Source organism: Oryx dammah, unplaced genomic scaffold (genome assembly GCF_014754425.2).
Source record: "Oryx dammah isolate SB20612 unplaced genomic scaffold, SCBI_Odam_1.1 HiC_scaffold_21, whole genome shotgun sequence".
NCBI classification, from domain to species: domain Eukaryota; kingdom Metazoa; phylum Chordata; class Mammalia; order Artiodactyla; family Bovidae; genus Oryx; species Oryx dammah.
This window is the reverse complement of record NW_024070205.1, coordinates 51,175,945-51,203,730: the sequence shown is the minus strand read 5'-3', so window position 1 is coordinate 51,203,730 and position 27,786 is coordinate 51,175,945. Positions and strand designations below refer to the sequence as shown.

The window sequence follows — 27,786 nt, the reverse complement described above, 5'->3', positions numbered from 1 at the left end:
GAGAATTGAACTTATGGTTACCAGAGGAGAAGGGTGAGGGTAAAGGATAGTTAGGGAGTTTGCTGCTGCTAAGTTGCTTCAGTCGTGTCCGACTCTGTGCGACCCCATAGATGGCAGCCCACCAGGCTCCACCGTCCCTGGGATTCTCCAGGCAAGAACACTGGAGTGGGTTGCCATTTCCTTCTCCAATGCATGAAAGTGAAAAGTGAAAGTGAAGTCTCTTAGTCGTGTCCAACTCTTAGCCACCCCATGGACTGCAGCCTACCAGGCTCCCCCATCCATGGGATTTTCCAGGCAAGAGTACTGGAGTGGGGTGCCACTGCCTTTTCCATTTGGGACTGATATATACACACTGCTATATTTAAAATGCATAACTAACAAGGCCCTACTGTATACCAGAGGGAATTCTGCTCAATATTATATAACAATCTAAATGAGAAAAGAATTTGAAAAAAATAGATACCTGTATAACTAAATCACTTTGCTGTATATCTGGAACTCTCCCAACATTGTTCAACTATACTCCAGTATAAAATAAAAAGTTAAAAAGAAAAAATATATATATTTGGACAAAGTAGTATGTCCAGTCCTTTGAAGGGCAATATAGTGAAATACTCAGGTCATTTTGGTAAAAACAGAACAGAAATTAGCTCTCAGCTTCAAAATAAAGTTATACTGATTAAATAAAAGTAAGTATTTATTAGAGCAGAGACTGGGTAGGGATCAGTTCAGTTGTTCAGTCATATCCAACTCTTTGAGACCCCACAGACTTCAGCATGCCAGGCTTCCATGTCCATCACCAACTCTCAGAGCTTGTTCAAACTCATGTCCGTCGAGTCGGTGATGCCATTCAACCATCTCATCCTCTGTCATCACCTTCTCCTGCCTTCAATCTTTCCCAGCATCAGGGTCTTTTTCTTCCCATGAGTCAGTTCTTCGCATCAGGTGGCCAAAGTATTGGAGTTTCAGCTTTAGCATCAGTCCTTCCAATGAATATTCAGGACTGATTTCCTTTAGGATGGACTGGCTGGATCTCCTTGCAGTCCAAGGGATTCTCAAAAGTCTCCAACACCACAGTTCAAAAGCTTCAATTCTTCAGTGCTCAGCTTCTTTATAGTCCAACTCTCACATCCATACATGACTACTGGAAAAACTATAGCTTTGAGTAGACAGACCTTTGTTGTCAAAGTAATGTTTCTGCTTTTTAATAAGCTGTCTAGGTTGGTCATAACTTTTCTTCCAAGGAGTGGAAATCAGTGGAAAATCTGCAGTGATTTTGGAGCCCAAGAAAATAAAATCTGTTACTGCTTACATTGTTTCTCCATCTATTTGCTATGAAGTGATGGGACCAGATGCCATGATCTTCGTTTTCTGAATGTTGACTTTTAAGCCAGCTTTTTCACTCTCCTCTTTCACTTTCACCAAGAGGCTCTTTAGTTCCTCTTTACTTTCTGCCATAAGGGTGGTGTCATCTGCATATCTGAGGTTATTGATACTTCTGGCAATCTTGATTCCAGATTGTGCTTCATCCAGCCCAGCATTTCGCATTATGTACTCTGCATACAAGTTAAATAGGCAGAGTGACAATATAAAGCCTTGACGGACTCCTTTCCCAACTTAGAAGCAGCCTGTTGTTTCATGTCTGGTTCTAATTGTTGCTTCTTGACCTGCATACAGATTTCTCAGAAGGTAGGTAAGGTGGTCTGGTATTTCCACCTCTTTCAGAATTTTCCACAGTTTGTTGTGATCTACACAATCAAAGGCTTTGGCAAAGTCAATAAAGCAGATGTTTTTCTGGAATTCTCTTGCTTTTTCTATGATCCAACGGATGTTGGCAATTTGATCTTTGGTTCCTCTGCCTTTTCTATATTTAACTTGAACATCCGGAGGTTGATGGTTCATGTACTGTTGAAGCCTGGCTTGGAGAATTTTGAGTATTACTTTCCTAGCATGTGAGATGAATGCAATTGTGGAGTAGTCTGAACATTATTTGGCATTGCCTTTCTTTGGGACTGGAATGAAAACTGACCTTTTCCAGTTTTGTGGCCACTGCTGAATTTTCCAAATTTGCTGGCATACTGAGTGCAGCACTTTCACAGCGTCATCTTTTAGGATTTGAAAGAGCTCAACTGGAATTCCATCACCTCCACTAGCTTTGTTCATAGTGATGCTTCCTATGGAGAAGGCAATGGCACCCCACTCCAGTACTCTTGCCTGGAAAATCCCATGGATGGAGGAGCCTGGTAGGCTGCAATCCATGGGGTCGCTAAGAGTCGGATATGACTGAGAGACTTCACTTTCACTTTTCACTTTCATGCTTTGGAGAAAGAAATGGCAACCCACTCCAGTGTTCTTGCCTGGAGAATCCCAGGGACGGGAGGGCCTGGTGGGCTGCCGTCTATGGGGTTGCACAGGGTCAGACACGACTGAAGTGACTTAGCAGCAGTAGCAGCAATGCTTCCTAAGGCCCACTTGACTTCACATTCTAGGATGTCCGGCTCTAGGTGAGTGATTACACCATTGTGCTTATCCAGGTCATGAAGATCTTTTTTGTATAGTTCTTCTGTGTGTTCTTGCCACCTCTTCTTAGTATCTTGTGCTTCTGTTAGGTCCATACCATTTCTGTCCTTTATTGTGCCCATCTTTGCATGAAATGTTCCCTTGGTAACTCTAATTTTCTTGGAAGAGATCTCTAGTCTTTCCCGTTCTATTGTTTTCCTCTATTTCTTTGCACTGATCACCGAGGAAGGCTTTTTTTTCTCTCTCCTTGGTATTCTTTGGAACTCTGCATTCAAATGGGTATATCTTTCCTTTTCTCCATAAAATCACTCAGTGAGAAAATCATTTGAGTTTAACAGAAACATTAAATTAGTTCAATGTCACTAACCTGATGTATCACAGAAAATTAGGAAAAAATACATACCAAGAAAATCTGTAATCCATAAAAATGAAAGAACTGTTATACCTCTGAAGGTATTAAAAAATAACAGTTCTGGATATATTAAAAATAAAATCTCCTTATAATACTTAGGATTCTTCCTTCTGTAAAGAAGGAATTAAACTAATTGAATAATTTGTATTTGTCCCTGAAATATTCTACAAAATTTCAACTCAGAAGTGATATATGAAAAAGAATAAATAATAGGTTGTTACGATTAATGGATATAATTTGATTTTTACTACCTCTATAAGGCACTGTACTTATATCAATATAATAGAAATGGCAGTCTCTGAAGATAATTTTCACGTTTTATTTCCTTTTTAAAACTAATCTCAAATCACGTAAGTAAATGTTAGTCGCTCAGTCATGTTGGACTCTTTGCGACCCCAGGGACTGTAGCCCACCAGGCTCCTCTGTCCATGGGATTCTCCAGACAAGAAAACTAGAGTGGGTTACCATTCCCTTCTCCAGGGGATCTTCCTGGCCCAGGGATCAAACCTGGGTCTCCTGCATTGCAGGCAGATTCCTTACCATTCACATACCATACTATTTCCTTTTTGATGATTCCACTTAAATTGAAGGGTATGGTTTATTAAACAAAGACCAAACAATTACCATGCATGATACATGTTATACACAGGACCTACTGTGAATAGAAATCCATCTCTCTCCACCATTTGTTTTTAATGAGTACAAGGATCAAATAACCTTGAATATACTTTTTATACTACTAGCAGTTATCGCTGGGAGTCGGACACGACTGAGCGACTTCACTTTGACTTTTCACTTTCATGCATTGGAGAAGGGAATGGCAACCCACTCCAGTGTTCTTGCCTGGAGAATCCCAGGGATGGGGGAGCCTGGTGGGCTGCTGTCTATGGGATCACACAGAGTCGGACACGACTGAAGTGACTTAGCAGCAGCAGCAGTTGGCAACTCTTCAAAAAGCAACATGATTTGCAATAGCATTCCTTTTACTTGCTACACTGAACAATTTAAATTTCAACTCTTTCGCCAGGCAAGTATGTGATTTATGCTTTTTCTTCTTTGGGGAACAGTTTTATTTAAATGGCAACCCACTCCAGTACTCTTGCCTGGAAAATTCCATGGACTGAGAGGCTCCTCAGAGCCTGGTAGGCTACAGTCCATGGTGTCACAAAGAGTCGGACACGACTGAGCGACTTCACTTTCACTTTTACATTATTCTAAAGCAGTCTGATACTTCATACCTTGATCTTATCCTATAGAACTGAATTCCAGGTTTATGCTTAAATGACAGTCCTTGATACGAGAAAAAAAATAGTGGCATATTGTCCTCCTGTTGTCTGAAAACATAATGAGTATACATGTTTTAAATACTTTATTACCAATGAAAGAACGTGTTATGTTTACCAGCTGGAATAACTTTATTAAATGTTTGAGATTTTTGCACCATAATAACCAAGCTGGACAGCCCCTAAAATCAACTATTTCTTATATAAATGCCTGCAGAAGTTTCATATTTTCTTTGGACATCATTAGATTTCCTAGTTCTTTTTTTTTTTTTAACCTTTTATCTTCTATTGTAGTATAGTTGGTTAACAATATATATAGTTGGTTGTGATAGTTTCATGTGTGAAGGAAAGTGGTTCAGTTATACATATACATGTATCTATTCTTTTGGATTGACATGTTATACACTGCTATAATTAAAATGGATAACCAATAAGGATCCATTGTATAGCACAGTGACTCTGCTCAATATTATACAACAACCTAAACAGGAAAAGAATCTGAAATAATGTTTTAAAGCTTAACATTTTTCGCTTGATGTTTTTTGCTTAACATTGGTATGTTCTGTGAATCCGCCACCCCATTGGAAATGACTCTTTTCATACTAAGTTTTCTTGTAAATCTATCTAATGGAGGAGCTTCTGGATATTTAGGTCATTTTAGCTTACATGTTTTACATTCTATTTTCGTAATCTGTCTGTGGAGACCATCATTATCTTCTGTGGCTCAAGACTCCACTTATTTATTAGTGAATGTTAAACTACCTTTGCATTCCTGGAATAAATCTACCGGCTGGCGTGATGTACCTTTTAAACATTCCCATTTGTTAATACTTTGTTTAGGATTCTTTCACCTACATTCGTAAATGATATTGGCTAGTAGTTATTCTCTTTTGTAATATCTGTTAGGTTTTAATATCAACTTATTCAAGAATTACAAAAAGGAATTGGAAAATGTTCCTAGTTTTTCTCCTATTCTCTAAAGAAACTTTTTGCAAGGTGATGGTAATGGTAAATATTTAGCTGAATTCCCTGGTATGGAAGAATTCATCTGGTGGTGTAGGTTCTTTGTGGTCAAGTTTACATTACAGATTCATTTATAAGGCACTGATGGGACTATTCAGACTTTTTTTTCCATATCAGTGTTACAAGTATTTTTCTAAGAATTTGCCTCCTTCATTTCAATTTTCAAAAATATTTATAGGAAGCTGTTTATAAACTGTATTAGTCCACTTGGCATGCTATAACAGGATACCATGACTGGTGGCTTAAAAAATAGCAATAAATTTTTTTTGTAGTTATGAAGGTTTTAAGTTCAAGATCAAGGTGCTGTCAGAGATGGTTTCTAAACAGAACTTTAGAACTTTATCTGGCTTGCAGAAAGCTGCCTTCTCATGTGTCCTCAGATGGCCTGCCTTCTGTGTATACATAGAGAGATCTCTTGGGGTCTCTTCCTCTTCTTGTAAGGACACCAGTCTTACTAATTTGGGCCCTAACCTTATTGCCTCATTTAACCTAAATTATCTCCTTAAAGGCCCTATCTCTAAATACAGTTACACTGTGGCTTAGGGCATCAATTTATGAATTTGAAGCACACAAAATTAAATCCCACAGTATCCTCTCAAGATCACTTTCATGTCTGTAGGTTTTATAGCGATGTCCCCTCTTTCTTTTTATGGCTGCACTGGACCTTCATTGCTGCCCTGGGCTTTTCCTAGCTGGGGCTACTCTGTGTTGTAGTGCCTGGGCTTCTCACTGTGCAGGCTTCTCTTGTTGCTGCTCTCAGGCTCTAGAGTGCAGGCTTTGTAGTTGTGGCACACAGGCCAGGGACAGAACTCATGTCTCCTGCCTTGGCAGGCTGATTCCCCACCACTGGACCACCCTCTTTCTTAATAGCAGTAATTTGTATCTTTCCTGATTAGCATTTTCAGGATTATCAATTTTATTAGGTCTTTCAAAGGGCTGAACTTTGACTCTATTCATCATCTCTATTTTAGATTTGTTTTCTATTTCATTACTCTTCTCTCTGGATTTAATTTGTTGTTCTTATTCTAACTTACTGAGATAGATGTAACTCACTAATTTTTTTCAGTCCATCTTCAATTTAAACATGCCTTTTATTCTAAAATAGGTGTGGCTGCATAACAACATTTTGATGTATATAATTTTCAATACTACTAAATTAAAAATATTTTCTGGTCTCTGATAACTCATTCTTTGCTTTATGGTTTATTTAGCATTGTATTCTTTAATTTTCAAGCATGTGTTTTATTCTTGGTATCTTTTAGTTAAGAACTGACTCATTGGAAAGAGACCCTGATGTTGGGAAAGACTGAAGGCAGGAGGAGAAGCGGACGACAGAGGATGAGATGATTTGATGGCATCACCAACTCGATGGACATGAGTCTGAGCAAGCTCCGGGAGCTGGTGATGGACAGGGAAGCCCGGTGTGCGGCAGTCCATGGGGTCGCAAAGAGTCAGACACAACTGAGTGACTGAACTGAACTGATCCTTTAGTTATTAACTTCTAAATTTATCTCTACTGTGGTCAGAGAACTTACTTTGGAGAATTTTAATCATTTTGCAATTTGCTGAAATCTCATCTAAGACCTGTGTACAATTAATTTTTGTAAATATTCCACGCAGGCTTGAAAATAATAGGTATCCTACAGTTGGCAGGTATAACTGTCTCCATATGCTAATGAAATCACCTGTTAACTGTGTTTTTCAAGTATAAATTCTGATTTTAAAAAAAATTAATTAATTAACTAATTTAGTTTTGACTGCTCTGGGTCTTCAATGCTACACAGGCTTTTTCTCTAGTGGTAAAAGAGAAGTGCAGTGCACGGGTTTCTCACTGTGGTGGCTTCTCTTGTTACAGAACATGGGCTCTAGGGCACGCAGGCTCAGTAGCTGCGGTGCACAGGGTTAGTTGCTCTGCGGCATGTGGGATCTTCTTGGACTAGGGATTGAACCCGTGTCTCCTGCAATGGCAGGTGGATCCTTTACCACTGAGCCATCAGGGAAGCCCTCTAACTGATTTTTGACTATTTGTTTTATTAGTTACTAAGAGGGCTATGGAAACTGTGTTGCTACAACAGTGGATTTGTATTTTTCCTTTGAGTTTTGCCAATTTTTGCTTTATATATTTGGATGCTATGTTATTAAGTACATATAAATTTCAAGTTATTATTTTGAAATTATACCTTTCATCATTAAGAATCACACCTCTTTATATCCAGCAAGATACGGTGAATTAAACTTTTCTTCATTAGAAAGCATATCTCTCTATATCCAGTAATACCAGTAATATCTGTTGCCCTACATTTAATTATCAGATACTAATATAGTTACATGCTTTTCTGTTGTTATTTTAAAATTTGTATTGCTGGGGTTTCCCTGGTGGCTCAATAGTAAAGAATCCAGCTGCCAATGCAAGATACATGGATCTGACCCCTAATCTGGGATGATCCCTGCCACTGAGCAACTAGGCCCATGTGCCACAGCTACTGAGCCCATCTACCCTAGAGCCCTGCTGTGCAACAAGAGAAGGCACTGCAATGAGAAGCCCGTGCACCACAACTAGAGAAAAGCCTGCAAAGCAACAAAGACCCAGCATAGCCACAAATAAATAAATAAACAATTGTAGTGTTTATCTTTTCATACATTAACAATTTTATCCTGGATTCTCTTATATTAAATGTGTCTCTTTCAAGAATCATAGAGTTGGGTTTTTTTAAAAGTTGTAGTTGATTTACAACTATTTAAACTAATATAAATTAGTTTCAGGTATACAACACAGTGATTCAATATTTTTTATAGATTATACTTCATTTAAAGTTATTACAAAATAATGGCTAAATTTCCTTGTGTAGTACAAAGAATTTCTTTGTATAGAATCCTTGTTGCTTATTTGTTTTATACATAGTAGTTGTTTGTAACTCTAAATCCCCTACCTCCATCTTGCCCATCCCCTTACCTTTTTCCCACTGGTACCCACGAGTTCTTTATATCTGTGAGTCTGTTTCTGTTTTGTTATATCCATGTTTGTTTTATTTTCTAGATTCCACATTTAAGTAATAACACAGAGTAGTACTCATCTTTCTCTAACTTCTTTCACTAAGCATAATACCCTCTAGGTAGATCCATGTTACTGCAAACAGCAGCATTTCTGTTTTTATGGATGAGTAATATCCCACTGTGTGTGCGTGTGAGCATGTATGCTTGCATGTGTGTGTATGCATGTACACACATATATACAGATTTCATCCTCTTTATCCATTCATCTGTTGATGGACACTTAAGTTGCTTCCACACCTTGGCTACTGTAAATAATGCTGCTATGAACACTGAAATGCATGTATCTTTTTGAATTAGGGTTTCTGTTTTCTTCACATACATACCCAGGAGTGGAACTGCTGAATCATATGGTGGGAACTGGGCTTTATTTTTCATCCAGTCTGGCGATCTGTGTTTTTTATTTAAGAAATTTAGTCCACTTATACTGGATGCTATTTATCAAAATGTTTAGATTTAAATCTACCATCTTACTATTTTCCTTCTATGTGTCCCACTTGTTTGGTGTCATTTTTTTCTTTCCTTTGTTGCCTTCTCTTGGACTGAGTGAACACTTAATTGTTCCATTCCCTCATGCAGCTCCCCCTGATAAGCTTAGTAGTTATTAATCTTTTAGCATTATCTGAATAGGTACCTTAGAGAATAAAATGTACATTCTTCATTTTTCAAAATCCATGTGGAATACACACTCCTTACCCTAACCAACAAACAAATGTTGGACTCTATTATTTTTAAACCTTTATATTTTAAATGCTGCAAGATACAGTTTTATTATTTTATATGGCGACACTTAGGCTAATGTACATATTCATTCTTTTTGTTGTTTTTCATTCCTTTTTGAAACTTTAACTGTCTTAAGCCTCACCCCCAACCCCCGCTTGAACAAAACCTGTATTATTTCCTTTACTTACAGGTATTCTGGTAACAAATTCTATAACTTGCCTGCAAATGTCCTTGTATTAAGTTTACCCTTACGAAATTTTCACTGGATATAGAAATCTAGGTTGGCAGTAATTTTGTTTCAGCCCTATAAAGATGTCATTCCATTCTCTTATGTCCTCTGTGTTTTCTGTGGAGAAGTCAGCTGTCAAACAAACTTACTTTTTTTGAAAGTACTTCCCCATCTCCATCCTACTCTGGGTACTTTAAATACCTCCCACTTTGTGTTTAGCTTTCTGCGATTTTACTATGATATGTTTTGGAGTCATTAGCTTTTTATTTACCTTATGATTTATGGGGGTCTTGAATTTGTAGCCTGTTGAATTTTGAGAATTCTGAAAAATTCTGTTATTATCTCTCAAAAATTCTCTCGCCTTTTGTCTCATTTTTCTTTCTCTTCTCCTTCAGCTACCCTATCAGACATGTTAGACTCCTCACTATATCCCTTATTTCTTATTCCTCTCTTCTGTACTTTCTATCCATCTTTCCACGCTTAATTCTGGACATTTTATTCTGATCTGTTCTCAAATACTAGCTCTCTCTTCAGCTGTTCCTAATTTGCTGTGTTATATCTACCGATTGAATTCTTCATTTTGATTACTGTAGTTTATTTCCTGAGTTTTCGTTAGGTCATTTTTGTTGTTGTTTCTAGCTCTCTTCTAAAACTATGTTTTGTCTCATCTCGTTAAACAAAGTAAACATTCAAAATCTATGTCTAAAACTGACATTCCCCTTAATCTGCCCTCTGTTACACCTTCTTGTGTTTCTTATCAGTGTTACCATGTCTCCTACTGTCTCTGGGATTTAAAATTGAGTATTAGATACTGTATGTTAACACCTGTAGAAATAATTTCAGGTCCAGTATGATATTATATTCCTCTAAGAGGATTACTTACTTCTGGATGGCTGCTTGGGGCCTGTGTGTGTTAAGTTGCTTTACTTGCGTCTGACTCTTTGAGACCCAGTGGACAGTAGCCCGTCAGGCTCCTCTGTCCATGGGATTCTCCAGGCAAGAATACTAGAGTGGGTTGCCATGCCCTCCTCCAGGGGATCTTCCCAACCCAGGGATCAAACCCGCATCTCTTATGGCTCCTGCATTGGCAGGAGAATTCTTTACCACTAGTACCACCTGGGAAACTCCATAATCAACTTAGTTCAATTTCAGAGATAATAATCTGAAGCTGGGCCAATGTAGCCTTTTTGGGGTCCAATCCAGAATATGGAAGGAATTTGCCAATTTCTCTCAACCCTTGCTGGTTCTCTGAACTCTAATTTTTGTCCTCCCCACTCTTGTAAGCCCTCTGAGAACATCACTCGGTTTCTCAGCCATCTTTTCTGAAATTTTGCATAAGCCCCTAAGGAAAAAGGTATCCTAACTGCCAGAACCCTCCTTCTCAGTTTAATTCTTTTCCTAGATTCTATCCCTAAAATTCTTAAATATCTTATTAATGCTCCAGTGTCTTTGGCTTGTTTTTACATTTTATTCCAGAGGCAATAGCTGTTCTTAACTATTTGGATTAGGAAGACTAATCCAAATTATCTAGCCTACCATTACCAAAAGCAGAAGCACATTAACTTTTCCCAAGCAGTATGTTCAAATTCTTTAGAGGAGCGTCAGTTTCTTTCTCTCCTTTTAACTTGGGTAAAAGCCACATTTACATTCTGTCACTCGGATGAAGATTGGAAATGTGGAAACAAATTAAATCAATTCCTTTTAAAGTATAGCATCTCACTTCTGCATTCCTCTATTATATTTGCAACTCTTGGCCTGGAGTCTCTACAGGGTTCCAACATGCAGCCTCTTTTAGCCAAGGTTTTAATTTAATCCAACACGTCAGAAAATGTAAAAAAAAAAACAAAAACCCTTTCATACATTGTTAAACAATCTGTTTCCATATATTCTATTTACTTTTTTTTCGTACTTATTTTATGTGGAAATTGTAAGGGACAAGAAGAAAACACATGTCCAGCCTACCATCTTAAGTTAGGCATACAATTAAATCTTTAAAATGCTCATACATTTTGACCCTGCCACTTTCTATACAAAAAACCAAACCAAACCAAATCAAAATGGTTTAAATGTAAGCCCTGAAACCATAACACTCTTAGGACAGAGGCAGAATACTCTGACAGAAATTGGCAGCAATATTTTCTTGGATCAGTCTCCTAAGGCAAAATAAATAAAAGCAAAAATAAACAAATGGGGCCTAATTAAACTTAAAACTTTTACATAGCTAAGGAAACTATCAACAAAAGAGAAAAACTGTGGAATGGAAGGAAATATTTGCAAATGATGAGGCTGACAAGCGTTCATATCCAAAATACATAAACAGCTCATACAACTCTAAGAAACCAAACAAACAATTCAGTCCAAAAATGGGCAAAACACTTGAATAGACACTTCTCCAAAAGGACATGCAGATAGCTAATAGGCACATGAAAAGATGCTCAACATCGCCAATTATTAGTGAAATGCAAATGAAAACCACAATTAGGTATCACATCACACCAGTCAAAATGGCTATAATCAAAAAGTCTACAGAAAACAAATGTCAGGGCGTGGAGAAAAGGGAACCCTTGTACATGGCTGGTAATGTAAATTGGTAGAGTCACTACTGAGAACAATATGGAGGTTCCTCAAAAAGCTAAAAATATATAGGATCCAGCAATTTCACTTCTGGGTATATATCCGGAAAAAATGAAAACACTGATTCAAAAGGATACATGCACCCCAATATTCATAGCAGCACAATTTAAAATAGCCAAGACAATGGAAACAACCCAAGTGTCCAGCAACAGATTGGTTTTTGAAGACACACACACACACACACAAATGAAGTATTACTTAGTCATAAAAAAGAATGAAATAAAACCATTAGCAGCAATGTGGACAGACCTAGAGAATGTTATGCTTAGTGAAATAAGTCAGACAGAGGAAGGAAAATACTACATGATATCACTTATATGTGGAATCTAAAAAGCAATGCAAATGAATGTGTATGCAGAAAGAAACAGACCCACAGATACAGAAAACAAACTAGTGGTTACCAAAGGAGAGAGGAAAATAGGGAGGGATAAATTAGGGGTATGGGATTAACAGATATAAACTATTACATACAAAATAGATAGACAACAAGAAAATACTGAATAGCACTGGGAATTACACCCAGTATTTTATAACAACCCATCATGGAATAGAAATCTGACAAAAGCACCAAATCAGTATGCTGTATACCTGAAACTAAGACAATACCATAAATCAACCATACTTCAAAAAACAGAACAAAATATGCAAGTAAATGCATGGAAGAAGAAATCCATATGCTAAGGCATAAAAACATATTTATATCATATACTGCTGCTGCTGCTAAGTCGCGTCAATCGTGTCCGACTCTGTGCAACCCCATATATGGCAGCCCACCAGCCTCCCCCGTCGCTGGGATCCTCCAGGCAAGAACACTGGAGTGGGTTGCCATTTCCTTCTCCAATGCATGAAAGTGAAAAGTCAAAGTCAGTCGCTCAGTCATGTCCAACTCTTCGAGACCCCATAGACTGCAGCCTACCAGGCTCCTCCGTCCATGGGATTTTCCAGGCAAGAGTACTGGAGTGGGGTGCCATTGCCTTCTCCAATACCATATACTAGTTTCACAATATTTGAATTTTTATAATAGAAAAGATTTCTAATCATAAATAAAATTATAAAGTCTATCAAGAAAATTAGATTTCTGTAGAGTTCCCACATGCTAAGAAGCCAAGCCAACATCAAAATAGGCCTTTATTTAAAAGTAGGTAACATTAATTTGGCTGAGTCAAATCTAATACGTTAAGGTGTGAAACCCAGCTACAGGGAAAAGTCCTAGCTAGTGGTATGAAAGTAAAATAATTTGATTATGCATGAAGATGAAATGGCTTCCCTAGTGGCTCAGACGGTAAAGAATCTTCTTGTAATGCAGGAAATTCAGGTTCGATTCCTGGATTGGGAAGATCTTGGAGAAGGGAATGGCAACCAACCCCAGTATTCTTGCCTGGAGAATTCTACGGACAGAGGAGCCTGGTGAGCTACAGTTCATGGGGTCACAAAGAACTGGACACAACTGAGGAACTTAAACACTTTTTTCAAGATGGAGAAGATGATGTGATCAGAGGAAATGCAGCGGGGGAACATTGAAAAACCATAGAATAAAGGGCAGAAGTAGGACTAATGGAAACCAAGATAAGAATGAGAGTCTAGTAGCAAAGAAGCAAGCACATTAATATTATTAAGTTTAGGATATACAACAGCAATATGTTATGCCTAATTTTTTTCTATCTTTGATAGTCTGCGTATCTGACAATATTAATTTTATAACATGCCTACATGAGTTAAACTGGGACCAAGAAGCCTGTTTTGGTATCTGTACTACTAAATAGCAGCAAAATCTTACGTCAAAATCCCTTGACATCTTTGGTCTTCAGTTTTCAATTCCATAAAAATGATGGGTTTGAATTGGATAATTCAAAGCCATGTTCAGATTTCAAAAAACGCCTACAAGAAGACTGTTCCTCATTCAGTTCTCTATCTACTTGTCCAGCTGTTTATTCACACCTACCCCTCACACCATTCCATGCAAGAGGTGATTAATATTATGACAACTCCCTATTCTTGTACTCATGACAGACACTGTAATTAGCTAAAGCCCTTTGCCTCCAAGTCTAGTCACTGAGCTATCCTTTTCTTTCATATTTTCTAGCACTCATTTCTAATCAGTTAGAGATGGCATTTGAGATAAAAACTATTTACCATCCTATAAAATCATAACTATGACTTTCATAGTTATGAAAATCATAACTATGAACCAAACTCATCAACTGGAAAACAAAGCCAACAAATCAAGCATTTATCCTGCCTTTCCTATACAAACTATGCCATTAGGTAACCAAATAATAGATTTGGGGAAGTTTTTCCTCACAGAATGATTTCAGCTAATCCACAAAGAACAAGAATTGGCACCATTTTGCAATCCTAATGAATGAATGGATCTAGGCACTGATTAAAAAACTTTCTTAGTGAATATTTTCTACATCTTAAAAAATTCTGATAATTCTCTCCTATGATTTAAATTGATTCTCATATTTTATACTCATTAGATTGATAAAATAGGATATAAGCTTTGTCAAGATAACCTAAAGATACCAGCCTACATATTTCTTGATTTATTCTGAGCCATTTGAATAACCTCTGCTAATATGATTTCCTTAGTTAGAAGCACCAAGGCTAGGAATTCTACACTTATGTAAACTGTCTAAGAATCTAATATATATCCATTAATCCTATTCAATGACATAAGGAGGTCTAGAGTAATGAACTGTACTATATTGCTAATTAAGCATGTGTTCAGTATAATAAAACATAGTGAGAGTAAATCAGGATTTTAAAATAACAGTTATCTCTAGGTTTTCTTTCATAAAATATTTTCAACTCTTAAATATAGAAGCCCCCACCATTTGAAAATGAGACAAGTAAACAAAAAAATATCCTTACCAGTTTTTCTGCTTCTGTGTTCATTTCCCTTAATTTCTTGATATGTTCCTTTTTAATCATGAGAATTTTTGATAGTCTGGTCTACAGACAATGAAAAAGAGATGTTTTGGAATAAAGAGAGGCACTTAAATATACCAGGTAGACATCAAACTTGTAAGTTTCCACTAAGATATTTTAGCAGATGTGTTTCAATATAAATATAGCACAGACACTATTTTAGAAATCTGACTGGCTGAGAGGAAGATATTTTAAAATCCACTGTAAGCAGGTACATCAAAACGAGTAAGAAGTCAACCGGAATAAGCTTTCACTGGAACAACGTGTGGACCAATCAGAATAATAACTAATTAACTGAAGCACAAATAGGTTAAAATCCATGCATTCAGACCGATATTTAAACAAAATTAACCACCGTTGGAGAACACTAGGAACCAAACTCATCAACTGGAAAACAAAGCCCACAAATCAAGCATTTATTCTGCCTTTCCTATACAAACTATGCCATTAGGTAACCAAATAATAGATTTGGGGAAGTTTTTCCTCACAGAATGATTTCAGCTAATACACAAAGAACAAGAATGGCACAATTTTGCAATCCTAATGAATGAATGGATCTAGGCATTGATAATTTGTAGCAGCTAACATTATATTTAAAAAGAGATAAAAAATAGGGGTATCCTATCAGGGCTTTCCAGGTGGAGCTAGTGGTAAAGAAATCGCCTGCCAATGCAGGAGACACAAGAGATGTGTGTTTGATTTCCGCTTTGGGAAGATCCCCTGGAGTAGGAAATGACAACCCACTCCAGTATTCCTGCCTGGAAAATTCCATGGACAGAGGAGCCTGGTGGACTATAGTCCCCGGTTGCCAAGAGTTGCACATGGCTGAGCACTACTACTATACATCCTATCAGAATACAAAAGTATGCATAAAAGTAGTCATATAAAAACAACTATACCAATCAAATAAAAAACCCAAATCAAATCAAACCTTTATAGTCAATGAGCAATTTACATGAAGTACAAAGACAGAAGAGTATACTGGATGTTATTACAAAGACTCAGTCAGCAAAATCCAGACAGTGGGAGACTCCATGGACAAATAATACAGTTTATTCAACAAAGAGGTTAACGGGAGAAAAGAAGAACCAATATTTAAGAGCCAACTAGACAACCGGAATGCTGACTGGATATGTGATGTTATTAAGACATGTTTTTATTAACTTTTTAGATCTAATAATAATATTACAGTTATGTCTCTTTAAAAAAAAAAAGGGCCCTTACCACTTAAAGATACATAACAAAATATTTACAGATAAATGATATGATGTTTAATTTCTCAAAAGAGAGAAAGAGGGTAGGAGTATATATGAAATAGAAATGGCCAGGAGTTTTTGATAACTGCTACAGCTAGATAATGGGTTCAGAGAGGTACATTATACAACTGCCTGCTTTCATATGTACTAAATTTTTGATAATTAAAAAAATAAAAATAAAAAAACTGAACTAAGTTGATACAGGTTGAGGGAGGGCCTGGTAAGATATGTTACATACTTGTTCACACTGACCCTTATTAGTAGGTCCAGAGCTCTGGACTGGTCTCCTGTCTTTAGTTGTTGGGTTTTATGGAAATCTGTGTGATTCTACTGAGTAAGAAACAGTAAAAAATGGACGAAGGCAACATCTTTCTCCCATTTTTAGTTTCTCTTTCAGTTTTGTGTTTCTTGTTAGTTTTTGATAGAATATCATGCTGTTTCCTTCTCATTCTTTTCAAAACTGAGTCCTCTCTTAGAGAGGGCCGGTCAGTCTTTTTAGATTCCTCAAAATCCCTAACCCCAAGAAAAAAAATTCATTGCGAACTATGAATTATGAAACTAGCAAAAAATGATGTTTATTTTGTCATAAGAAAAAATAGTAACAGACAAAGACAAGAATGTATCTTACAGCTCGATAAGAGCAAACTTGAGTTTCATAAAACTTTAGATATTACAAAAGACAAGTACATAAATGGGCTTTTATTTTTACCTGCTAGAAAGCTTAAAATAATGAAAGCAGTGTTTCAACTAGGCATTACACATAGATTTTGAAGTTAAAATTAAGCACTGCAATCAAATCATCTAAGCAGCAATAAAAACATTAATCCTTTAGAAGTAGTGTATTAGTATTTAGCTTCTGACTCCCTCTGCTGGTGGATCTCTTGCTCCCCATTCCTCTTCCTCTTCACCCTCCTTCCCCATCTCACTCTACCCCTTGCCCAAATATGACATATCAGCTTTGTTTTTACTTCCAGTATTTAATAAAAGAAAGAATGTCTTAAAAAAAAAGTGTCCTAGTTGCGAAATGATAAGCCTTGGCTCTTTTCCTATTTTAAATTTTTCATATAAAAAAATCTACCTTTGAAAGTTAAAAGGTGTAATTCTGTAGTCCAAGGATAATTAACAACATATAACTAAGGAATAAGAAATGCCATACAAATGACAAGACTTTTCCTCAAAATAACATTAATTGTAAAAGGTAACACTGAATATTTTAATGGCTTATGTTATAAACATTTTTATTTATAAAGACTTTATCTATCCCAAGCCAAACAGCTTTATTTTCAAAAAAGAAAAAGGAGAGGAAAAGAAAGAAATCAAACATCATTAGACCATGAGTCAAACTAAATAATTTATTCAACCTAATTTTCAAAACAAACAGCTCATTATATTAAGAATTAGGCTATTCAAGAAAACTGTTGTATATAATAATTGCTTTTTGTTTCGCTTTAGCATTAGATTTCTTTGTGTCTAATAATTAAGTACTTAGCAAATGAATAGCTATTTGTAGTCTCAGAAAAAAACTAAAGTTCCTCTTAACCAGAGAGCTGGCCAACACACCTTGGGTTACTAAATAAAAACCTTTATACAATTTATTAACAGCTAACCATTCAATTTCATAGAGTGTATGCTAGAACACTTATGCTAGAGTCCCTAACATAGCAAAATAATAAGAACCAAACCCAAGAAAAGCCCAACAAAAATAGACCTCTGAGTCTTTTTTGGCTGTTATAACTTAATTTCAAGCTTTGTTGGAAATAACAGAGTTCTTAAAACACAATGATTTTAAAAAGTGTAAAAATATTTGGTCCTAGGAAAATTTTCAACTTTAATAACACAAAAGATATTGAATTTTTTTTTTAACAAATGAGCAAAATATTTAGAGCAATTCTTACCACTTGGATAAGGAACTCTACTGGAAAACCACCTAACGTTTCAGTGTCAGAGCCAGAAATTTTACTTCTCCAAGGTGACTGTCCTAATAAGGGATCATTATCCTATGGGAATAAAAGGGAACCATTTAACCACTGACCTTCAAAAGGAAGCATTTTAATTTTTAAAAACTTTATTTTATTGAAGTATAGTTGATTTACAATGCTGTGCTAACTTCTATTGTACAGCAAAGTGATTCCTTTCTACATGTTACATTTTTTAAATGTTCTATTTCATTATGGTTTATCACAGGATATTGAACACAGTTCTTTGTGCTACACAGTAGGAACTATCATAAAATTTTGAATAAAGAGCAAATTCTATTATAATTAATATTCTATTAGAAATCCTATAAAAAGGAAAATATTTCCAAGCTGAAGCAACTATTTTATTTACTTTATTAGCTTTTTATTTAACATCTGACAACTCCAAATAATGCGGGCACCACCTAAAGTTACTACAATCAATCAATGTATATTTCGTAAGGACATAAGTTTACATTCATAATAATCATTTAAATTACTGGTGATATTTAAAAAATATTACTTACTGTAATCGGTGACTGGAGAGGAGGAGTATAATGTAACCGTGGTGGAGTCATAAAAAATCGAGAAGGCCGCTGTTTTTGTCCAAAGGCAGCAATTGGCATCGTCTCATGAGGCTCATTACTCTTTGGGAAAAGAGAACAGGCCCCCAAACTTGAAGAACTTTACCAATCATTTTAGCTTTATAAAAATTCTATTTTAGCATTCAATGTATACTAGTTTATTATGATTTATCATAAAATATATTAACTACAAAGATCAAAGGGCTAGAACTTAAATCAGAGTATGAATACTACTTGGCTCCTAAGATGCTGAACCCACAAAAAGAAGAAAGTGGTCTATGGCCACCCTTGGCTGTCTCTGTGTTAAAAGCTATTTGAATATTACCCACTGTAATTAAAGGCAATTCTTATCTCTAAAGGGAGAGATGTTTTGGTGATCTCATAGGGGAAATTACATTAATGCAACAGAAGAGTAATTTTTCTCTTTTGAAATGGGAGGTTTAAAGATTTCATCCTTTAATGAAAATAATAAAGACTGATATACCTTGCTCTATATTTAGTCCAAACTGTCTTTCTCTTCTGCTGCTGCTAAGTCACTTCAGTCGTATCCAACTCTGTGCGATCCCATAGACAGCAGCCCACCAGGCTCCTCTGTCCCTAGGATTCTCCAGGCAAGAATACTGGAGTGGGTTGCCATTTCCTTCTCCAATGTATGAAAGTGAAAAGTGAAAGTGAAGTCGTTCAGTCATGCCCGACTTAGCGACTCCATGGACAGCAGCCTACCAGGCTCCTCCATCCATGGGATTTTCCAGGCAAGAGTACTGGAGTGGGGTGCCATTGCCTTCTTCGGTCTTTCTCTCCTACTCTTCTCTAAACTATGTTTGATAAGGAAACTCTTACAATAAGCAGAGTCACAGTTTTTTTAAAAGTATGAAGCAGAAAAACAGTCTATTTTTATACTAAGGAGATAAAGAAATTTTGATTTTTAATTATAAGTTCAGAATCCTTAAAAATCAAGTTTATAACAAAGGAATGAAGAGGCAGGGGGATTAATGTAAATAGTTAAATGTCCATTATACTTAGAGGCAAACAATTTTTTTTCAAAAAGTTTTTACTCATTAAAAAAACTATCAGAGTTTTATTTACTCTTTATATTTTAACTTATTAGGAAAGTATATAATCTCCATTACCTTGCTAAATTAAGCATGATCATGAAATAATGGTTCAATAATTTAATGGACTATATCAGAAGTTCAAAAGATCTGGATTCAAGACTCAACCTGGCAAGAATCCATCTTGAAAGCCTTGAATAAATTACCTAATGTACTTATGTCTCAGTTTCACCTTACGAAAAGTGGAGGTTATTAACATCCACCTTGTATATTCTAAGGATAAAACAGGAACATATAAAAATATATATATTTCAAAGTACAAGATGTTACTTCAACTTTCAAAGTTGTTTTACAAAACAACTTATTTTCGTAAACTGGAACAACTTGTTTCAGTTGTTTTATAAAAACAGCTGAAACGCAAGTGTTGTATAGCTATTCCCCAGGTGCAAGTATTGTGCAGCTATTTAGTCAAGACTGATCAGTTGCGTCACACTATAATTTGGTGTAAGGAAGGCAGAGGGATGCTAGATTCTGGAAAATGTAGAAGAAAATTAGAGTTCTGCTCCAGGAGTTCAGGAGGCAGGGCTAGGAACCCCTAAAGATCTCTTCCTTTGAGACTTGAAATCTTCATTCTATCATAAATACAACCCCTAAGAAAACTCTACAAAACATATTTTATAGGCATAAACCAAATATGTGTTGGGAAATAAATACTCACAAGAACTTCATAGTCAGGGATAGTATGAGTTCCAAGCCCTGCCCTATCAAATGTTACTCTATAAGTAGCATTAAGAGTATCCACAGCATCTATTTGTCCAGTGAAGAGACCATCATGAACACCACGTAATCGAGCTGAAAAAAGAAGCAAAAGGGCATTATGGTACTTAGGACACAAAAAACTCCCTCGTACAGAACTGCTCCAAGCATGTACCTCAAAGTAGAGAAAGTACAGTACTGCTGTCTAATAAAGTTCCCAAGAAAGTTATGTACTAATACTTTATTTTAGGTTTAGAAGAACAATTTAAAAACTTTTGAAACAAACAACAAAACTATAAATGGTGATCCTTAATTTGATAAATGAATGAAACCATATATCTACCAAACTAGGAGGAAAATACTTTTTTAAAAAGTCAACAAAAGAAACTTGGTCTTTATACTCATGAATGAAGCACTAGGAATAATTCAAGTGAAAAAAAGACAAGGTTGCTAAGCAGAAAAGATTTACTAGGCTTCAGAATGCTATCCTTAGAAAGGGTCGCCTACAAGGTTGACTTCTGGGAGCCTGAACAGTAGGAGAGTGTTCCCACCTGCTGCCATACTAAGAAAGGTGGTTAACTGTGCCCAGATTGTTTGTGCAAACAATGTGGTTACCAGCTTTCCAATTCTTGTATATGCCAGGCAAAAGGTGCCTACATAACCAGTCCCCTATAAAAACCTTGAGTAATGAGTTTCCCTGGTAGATAACATTTCATCAATGCGATTACAACTTGCTGCTGAAGGAATTCTGCAAGTCCTCTGTGACACCATAGGGAGGGGACTCTTGGAAGCTTGCACTTGTTTTCCTCTAGACTTTGGCCCCATGTACTTTTCCCTTGGATCATCGAAAAAGCAAGAGAGTTCCAGAAAAACATCTTCTTCTTTATTGACTATACCAAAGCCTTTGACTGTATGGACCACCACAAACTCTGGAAAGTTCTTAAAGAGATGGGAATACCAGACCACCTGACCTGCCTCTTGAGAAACCTGTATGCAGGTCAGGAAGCAATAGTTAGAATTGGACACGGAACAACAGACTGGTTCCAAATAGGGAAAGGAGTACGTCAAGGCTGTATATTGTCACTCTGCTTATTTAACTTATATGCAGAGTACAGCATGAGAAACGCCTGGCTGGATGAAGCACGAGCTGGAATCAAGATTGCCGGGAGAAATATCAATAACCTCAGATATGCAGATGACACCACCCTTATGGCAGAAAGTGAAGAGGAACTAAAAAGCCTCTTGATGAAAGTGAAAGAGGAGAGTGAAAAAGTTGGCTTAAAGCTCAACATTCAGGAAACTAAGATCATGGCATCTGGTCCCATCACTTCATGACAAATAGACAGGGAAATAGAAAGAGTGACAGACTTTATTTTTGGGGGGCTCCAAAATCACTGCAGATGGTGACTGCAGCCACCATTAAAAGACACTTGCTCTTTGGAAGAAAAGTTATAACCAACCTAGACAGCATATTAAAAAGCAGAGACAAAAAGGCAGAGGTCTATCTAGTCAAAGCTATAGTTTTTCCAGTAGTCATGTATGGATGTGAGAGTTGGACGATAAAGAAGGCTGAGTGCCAAAGAATTGATGCTTTTGAACTGTGGTGTTGGAGAATACTCTTGAGAGTCCCTTGGACTGCAAGGAGATCCAACCAGTCCATCCTAGAGGAAATCAGTCCTGAATATTAACTGGAAGGACTGATGATGAAGCTGAAACTCCAATACTTTGGCCACCTGATGTGAAGAACTGACTCATTTGAAAAGACCCTGATGGTGGGAAAGATTGAAGGCAGGAGAAGGGGATGGCAGAGGATGAGATAGTTGGATGGCATCACCAACTCAATGGACATGAGTCTGAGTAAACTCCAGGAGTTGGTGATGGACAGGGAGGCCTGGCGTGCTGCAGTCCATGGCGTCGCAAAGAGTCGGACACAACTGAGCGACTGAACTGAACTGACTTTCCCCTTTGCTTATTTTGCTTCGTATCTTTTTCTGTGATAAGCCATGGCCATGAATACAACTATTTGCCAAGTACTCCTGAGTTTTTCTGGGGCTTCCCAGGTGGCTCAGTGGTAAATAATCCACCCGCCAATGCAGGAGATGCAGGTTTGATATCTGGGATAGGAAGATGCCCTGGAGGAAGAAAGGGCAACCCAACTCAGTACTCTGGCCTGGAAAATCCCATGGACAGAGGAGCCTGGTGGGCTACAGTCCATGGGGTTGCAAAGAGTCGGGTACAACTGAGTGACTGGTCACATTTGTACACACACTTGAGTCTTTCTAGTGAGTCGCCAAACCAAACCTGGGTGTGGTCTTGGGGATCCCTCACATAGATGAATTCTTGTTCCACTATTATTTAAATTCAGTTTGAAGTAACATCAGGAAAATCCAAAGAAACAACCAGCACGGGTGAAAAAATAAGAACATTTAAGGTGTTAAACTAGGCAAAATGACACATTTTGCTGTGTGCTGTGCTTAGTCGCTTAGTTGTATCCAACTCTTGGACTGTATAGCCTGCCAGGCTCCTCTGTCCATGGAGATTCTCTATTTTTATACACAGAAAAAATTATATTATTTTAATAGAACACAAATGTTCATTGCAAAACTGCTTGAAACAATCAACTGATTAAAAACTCACGTGCAGAAGACTAAAATATCATTTTCAGTCTTTGACCAATTAAGGGAAAATTAAACAGGTATATAGAATACAGGAGCAATAAAGTTGAATAAACAGAGAATTAGAATTTCTAGTTATGGCAGTATGAAGAGGTTGGTGATTCTTCTCTGCAAAAAGACTTGTATAAACCTGTACAAGATTGTCAAAGACTACCATTTCAAGGTACTGGAAATGGACTAAATGCAGAAAACAATTAAGAAATGAGCACTGTTGGAAAATTGCTAGAACTTCAGGTAAGGATTGGTGATCTCAGTGGCCCTTTTGCAAAAGGCTATTCACACTCCACCATCACCAACAGCCTGACTGGTGAAAGGAGTTTTTCTAGTGTACGGTTGGCCATGGAAACAGTGCTGTTTGTTGCCAGAGGGGCAGACTGGTTGTGGACCAGTGAGTAAAAACCTGTGACTGTGTTAGCTAAGCGTGGTGAACTCAATGAGGAAAGAATAAGAAAACCCTACAACTCTGGAAGCCTAAGATGCAGTCCTTTCTGAGGTGAGTGGCAGAATAGGCAGGAGTTTAACAGGGAGATCCTGTAAAATAGAGAGCCATAAAAAGACTGAAATAAACTCTCCATAAATTTTTGCCTAAATGGAAAACTATGTGATTTGGTGGGAAAGACCCAAGAGTCTGGTAAAGAGCAAAAACTAAAGGATGACCTGGAAACTGACATCAACTTTGTATGTGTTACCCAACTCCACACACAGATTAGTCTAAGGCCTATCTGGATTAAGATGTTTGAGTACAACCTCTGCCTAAGTCGCTGGCTGACCACTAAGTCTGCATGAGTTTATTTATTAAAAATAAATAAAAGAGCAAACAAAAACTGAGCAGAGATATTGGTGGTTGCACAGTGAAAGTGTCAGTTGCTCAGTCATGTCTGACTCTTTGTGACTCCATGTGTGTCCATGGAATTCTCCAGGTAACAATACTGGAGTGGGTTCCCATCCCTTCTCCAGGGGATCTTCCCGATCCAGGGATTGAACCCAGGGTCTCCTGCATTGCAGGGAGATTTCTCTACCATCTGAGCTCCCAGGGCAAGTTACTAAAGGAAATACAACAATTATCAAAAAAAAAAAAGAAAGAAAACAGACTTGCTATAATACATTATCTAAAACATCTAGTTTTCAACCAAAAATTACTAGACATGTAATAAAGTAAAAAAGAGTGATTCTTACCCAGAATAAAAGTATAGTAGGAAGAAAGTGAAAGAGATGATATATCAGCAGAGTCTTCAAAAGTAGGTTTCATAAATATGTTCAGAGAATTAAAGACAATGACTCAATAGGAATCTCACAGAAACTGTACAAAAGAACCAAACAGAAACTCTAGAGTTAAAAAGAAGATATGAAAAAAAGCATCAGGGAACATTTTAGATAATATATGGTAATAAGTTTGGATTCTGCTCTATTAAAGAGAGATCAAGATAGAGATTATCCAATCAGAAGAACACAGAACGAAACACTAAAGAAAAATGAAGACAGCCTCAGAGAGCTGGAGAAAGATATCAAGTGTACCAGCGTATTTGTAATGGAAAGGGAAGGAGAGAAAGCAGCAGAAAAACACTATGGCCAAAAATCTCCCATATTTAATTTTCAAATTAAATCCTACTAATCAATGAAACTCAATAAAGCTCAGATAGGATAAATATAAAGAGCATCAAATCTAGACACAACATAGTGAGATTTCCAAAATCCATAGACAAAGAAAGAATACTGAAAGCTTCAAGAGAAAAATGACTCATCACATGTAGGAAACTAGCAGCACAATGAACAGGTACATTTCTCACTTCTCATTAGAAATGATCAAAGTCAGAAGGCAACAGGGTGACATATTCAGGGTGCTAACAAGAAAAAACTGTCAGTCAAGAATTCCATATCCTGTGAAACTATTTTTCACAAATGCAGGAGAAATGGAAACATTTTCAGATAAACAGAATCTGCTGCTACTAGACAAGATAGAAAGAAATACTAAAACACATCCTTTGTTAATAAAAGGAAACAATACCAGACAGTAACTAAAATTCACAGCAAGAAAAGAAAAACACCAGAAATGGTAAATATGTGGGTGCATATAAAAAACAGTGTATATAAAATACAACACTTTTTCTATATTCTTCATTTCATTTTTAAAAAGCTAAGATTATTTAAAGCAATAATTGTAATACTATATTCTCAGATGATCACAGATATAATCTAATGCATTTCATGATGACAGTAATAAGAAAGTGGGAGAAAATGGAGCTATATTGGAATATTGGAATAAATTTGCAATATTTTATCAGAATGAATTCAGTATTAATTAGATTGTGATATGTTCAAAGTTCATACTGGAAAAAAAAAACCTTCATATTGTATTTCCCAGAGCAACACACACACACAGAACTTCAAAAAACATCTAAAAATAACAACAGAGAAATTAAAATTGTATACTAAATTTGTACACTAATATACAAATCCTAACTATGTAACTATATTAAGTAAAACTGGTATACTAAACAGTACTTAACACAAAGGAAGGCAGCACAGGAGGTATAAAGGAACATGAAGGATAAGAGACACTGTAAACAAACAGCATGACAGGCATAAATCCAACCATATCAACTACTACTTTAACTGTGAGCAGACTAATCACCGATAAAAAGCAGAGGGTGAGCGGGGTCAAAAATTACAAACTTTCAATTCAAAAATACCTGGATTTCCCAGGCAAGAATACTGGAGTGGGTTGCCATTCCCTTCTCCAGGGGATCTTCCCCCACCCAGGGGTCGAACTCAGGTCTCCTGCGTTGCAAGCAGATTCTTTACTGTCTGAGCCACCAGGGAAGGAGTATAAAATAAGTTAAGTCTATATAAAATAGATAACCAACCAGGACCTACTGTATAGCAGAGAGAACCATACTCAATATTTGGTAATAACTTATAAAGGAAAAGAATCTAAAAAAGAACATATATATATATACACATGGACACATCCACACAAACACACATATAACTGAATCACTCTGCTATACATCTGAAACCAACCACTGTAAATCAACTGTATTTCCATAAAATTTTTTAAAATTGTAAACATAGAAAAAGTCATGTACAAAACGTACAACATGGTGACTATAATTAATACTGAATTTTAAACCTGGAAGTTGTTAAAAAAGTAAATCTTTAAAAAGTTGTAACTTTTTTGAAACTATGCGTGGTAATTGTTATTAACTAGAATTATTGTGGTGATCATTTCATATGCTTCCCTGGTGGCTCAGATGGTAACACATCTGCCTGCAGTGTAGGAGACCTGGGTTCGATTCCTGGGTCAGGAAGATCCCCTGGAGAAGGAAATGGCAATCCACTTCAGAACTCTTGCCTGCAAAATCCCATGGATAATTTTATATATTATATAATCATAATATATACAAATACTGAATCATTATATTGTACACCTGAAACTAAGTGTTAGATGTCAATTACACCTCAATAAAAAATACAACTAGATAAAAATTTCTCAAGATTTTAAAAAGGCAGAGGTTTACAGACTGGCTTCAAGAGAGCAAGACTCAACCATATGCTGTCTATATGTTTCTACATGTGTCTGAGACACACTTTATTTTATTGTTTTTAAATTTTTAAATTAATTAATTTTAATTGGAGGCTAATTACTTTACAATATTGTGGTGGTTTTTGCCATACATTGACATGAATCAGTCACAGGTATACATGTGTCCCCCCTGCCCCAAACACCCCTCCCACCTCCCTCCCCATCCCATCCCTCTGGGTTGTCCCAGCACACCAGCTTTGAGAGCCCTGTTTCATGCATTGAACTATTTCACATATGGTAAATACAAGTTTCAGTGCTATTCTCTCAAATCATCTCACCCTCGCTTTCTCCCAAAGAGTCCAAAAGTTTGTTCTGTACATCTGTGTCTCTTTTGCTGTCTCATATATAGAGTTGTACTTACCATCTTTCTAAATTCCATATATATGCGCTAATTCTTTCTGACTTACTTCACTCTATATAATAGGCACCAGTTTCATCCACCTCATTAGAACTGACTCAAATGCATTCTTTTTAATAGCTGAGTAATATTCCATTGTGTATATGTACCACAACTTCTTATCCATTCATCTGCTGATGGACATCTAGGTTGCTTCCATGTCCTAGCTATTATAAACAGTGCTGCGATCAACACTGGGGTATGCGTGAGACACACTTCAGATTCACAGATACAAACAGGTTAAAAGTGAAAGGATGGAAAAACATTTACCATAGTAACAACAGAATACTGGGATGGCTATATAATAAAAACTGAAGATAAGGCATGAGCTTCCCTGGTGGCTCAGCGGTAAAGAATCCGTTTGCAATGCTGGAGATGTGGATTTGATCCCTGGGTCGGGAAGATCCCCTGGAGAAGAAAATGGCAACCCACTCCATTATTCTTGCCTGAAAAATCCCATGGACAGAAGAGCTTGGGTGCACTACAGTCCACAGAGTTGCAAAAGAGTCGGACATACACATACACACAGAGTCAGACATGACTTAGCCACTAAACAAAACAAAGTGAAAGTGAAGTCGCTCAGTCGTGTCCGACTCTTTGTGACCCCATGGACTGTAGCCTACCAGGCTCCTCCATCCGTGGGATTCTCCAGGCAAGAGTACTGGAGTGGGTTGCCATTTCCTGGGTTGCCATTTGCTTAGATGGTAAACAAAACAAAGGTA

The 27,786-nt window shown here is 36.9% G+C and overlaps 1 protein-coding gene across 1 annotated transcript in view; it reads right to left on the bottom strand.

The window, feature by feature from the left end:
• The window catches only part of LIN9 (lin-9 DREAM MuvB core complex component), an 87,916-nt gene that overhangs the window by 16,952 nt on the left and 43,178 nt on the right, over positions 1–27,786 (bottom strand). The window contains exons 8-11 of the mRNA XM_040263657.1: positions 20,372–20,505; positions 18,545–18,664; positions 17,958–18,059; positions 14,750–14,830 (exon numbers count right to left, since the gene is read on the bottom strand). Coding sequence (XP_040119591.1) covers positions 14,750–14,830; positions 17,958–18,059; positions 18,545–18,664; positions 20,372–20,505 — 437 coding nt within the window. The remainder of the gene's footprint in view (positions 1–14,749; positions 14,831–17,957; positions 18,060–18,544; positions 18,665–20,371; positions 20,506–27,786) is intronic.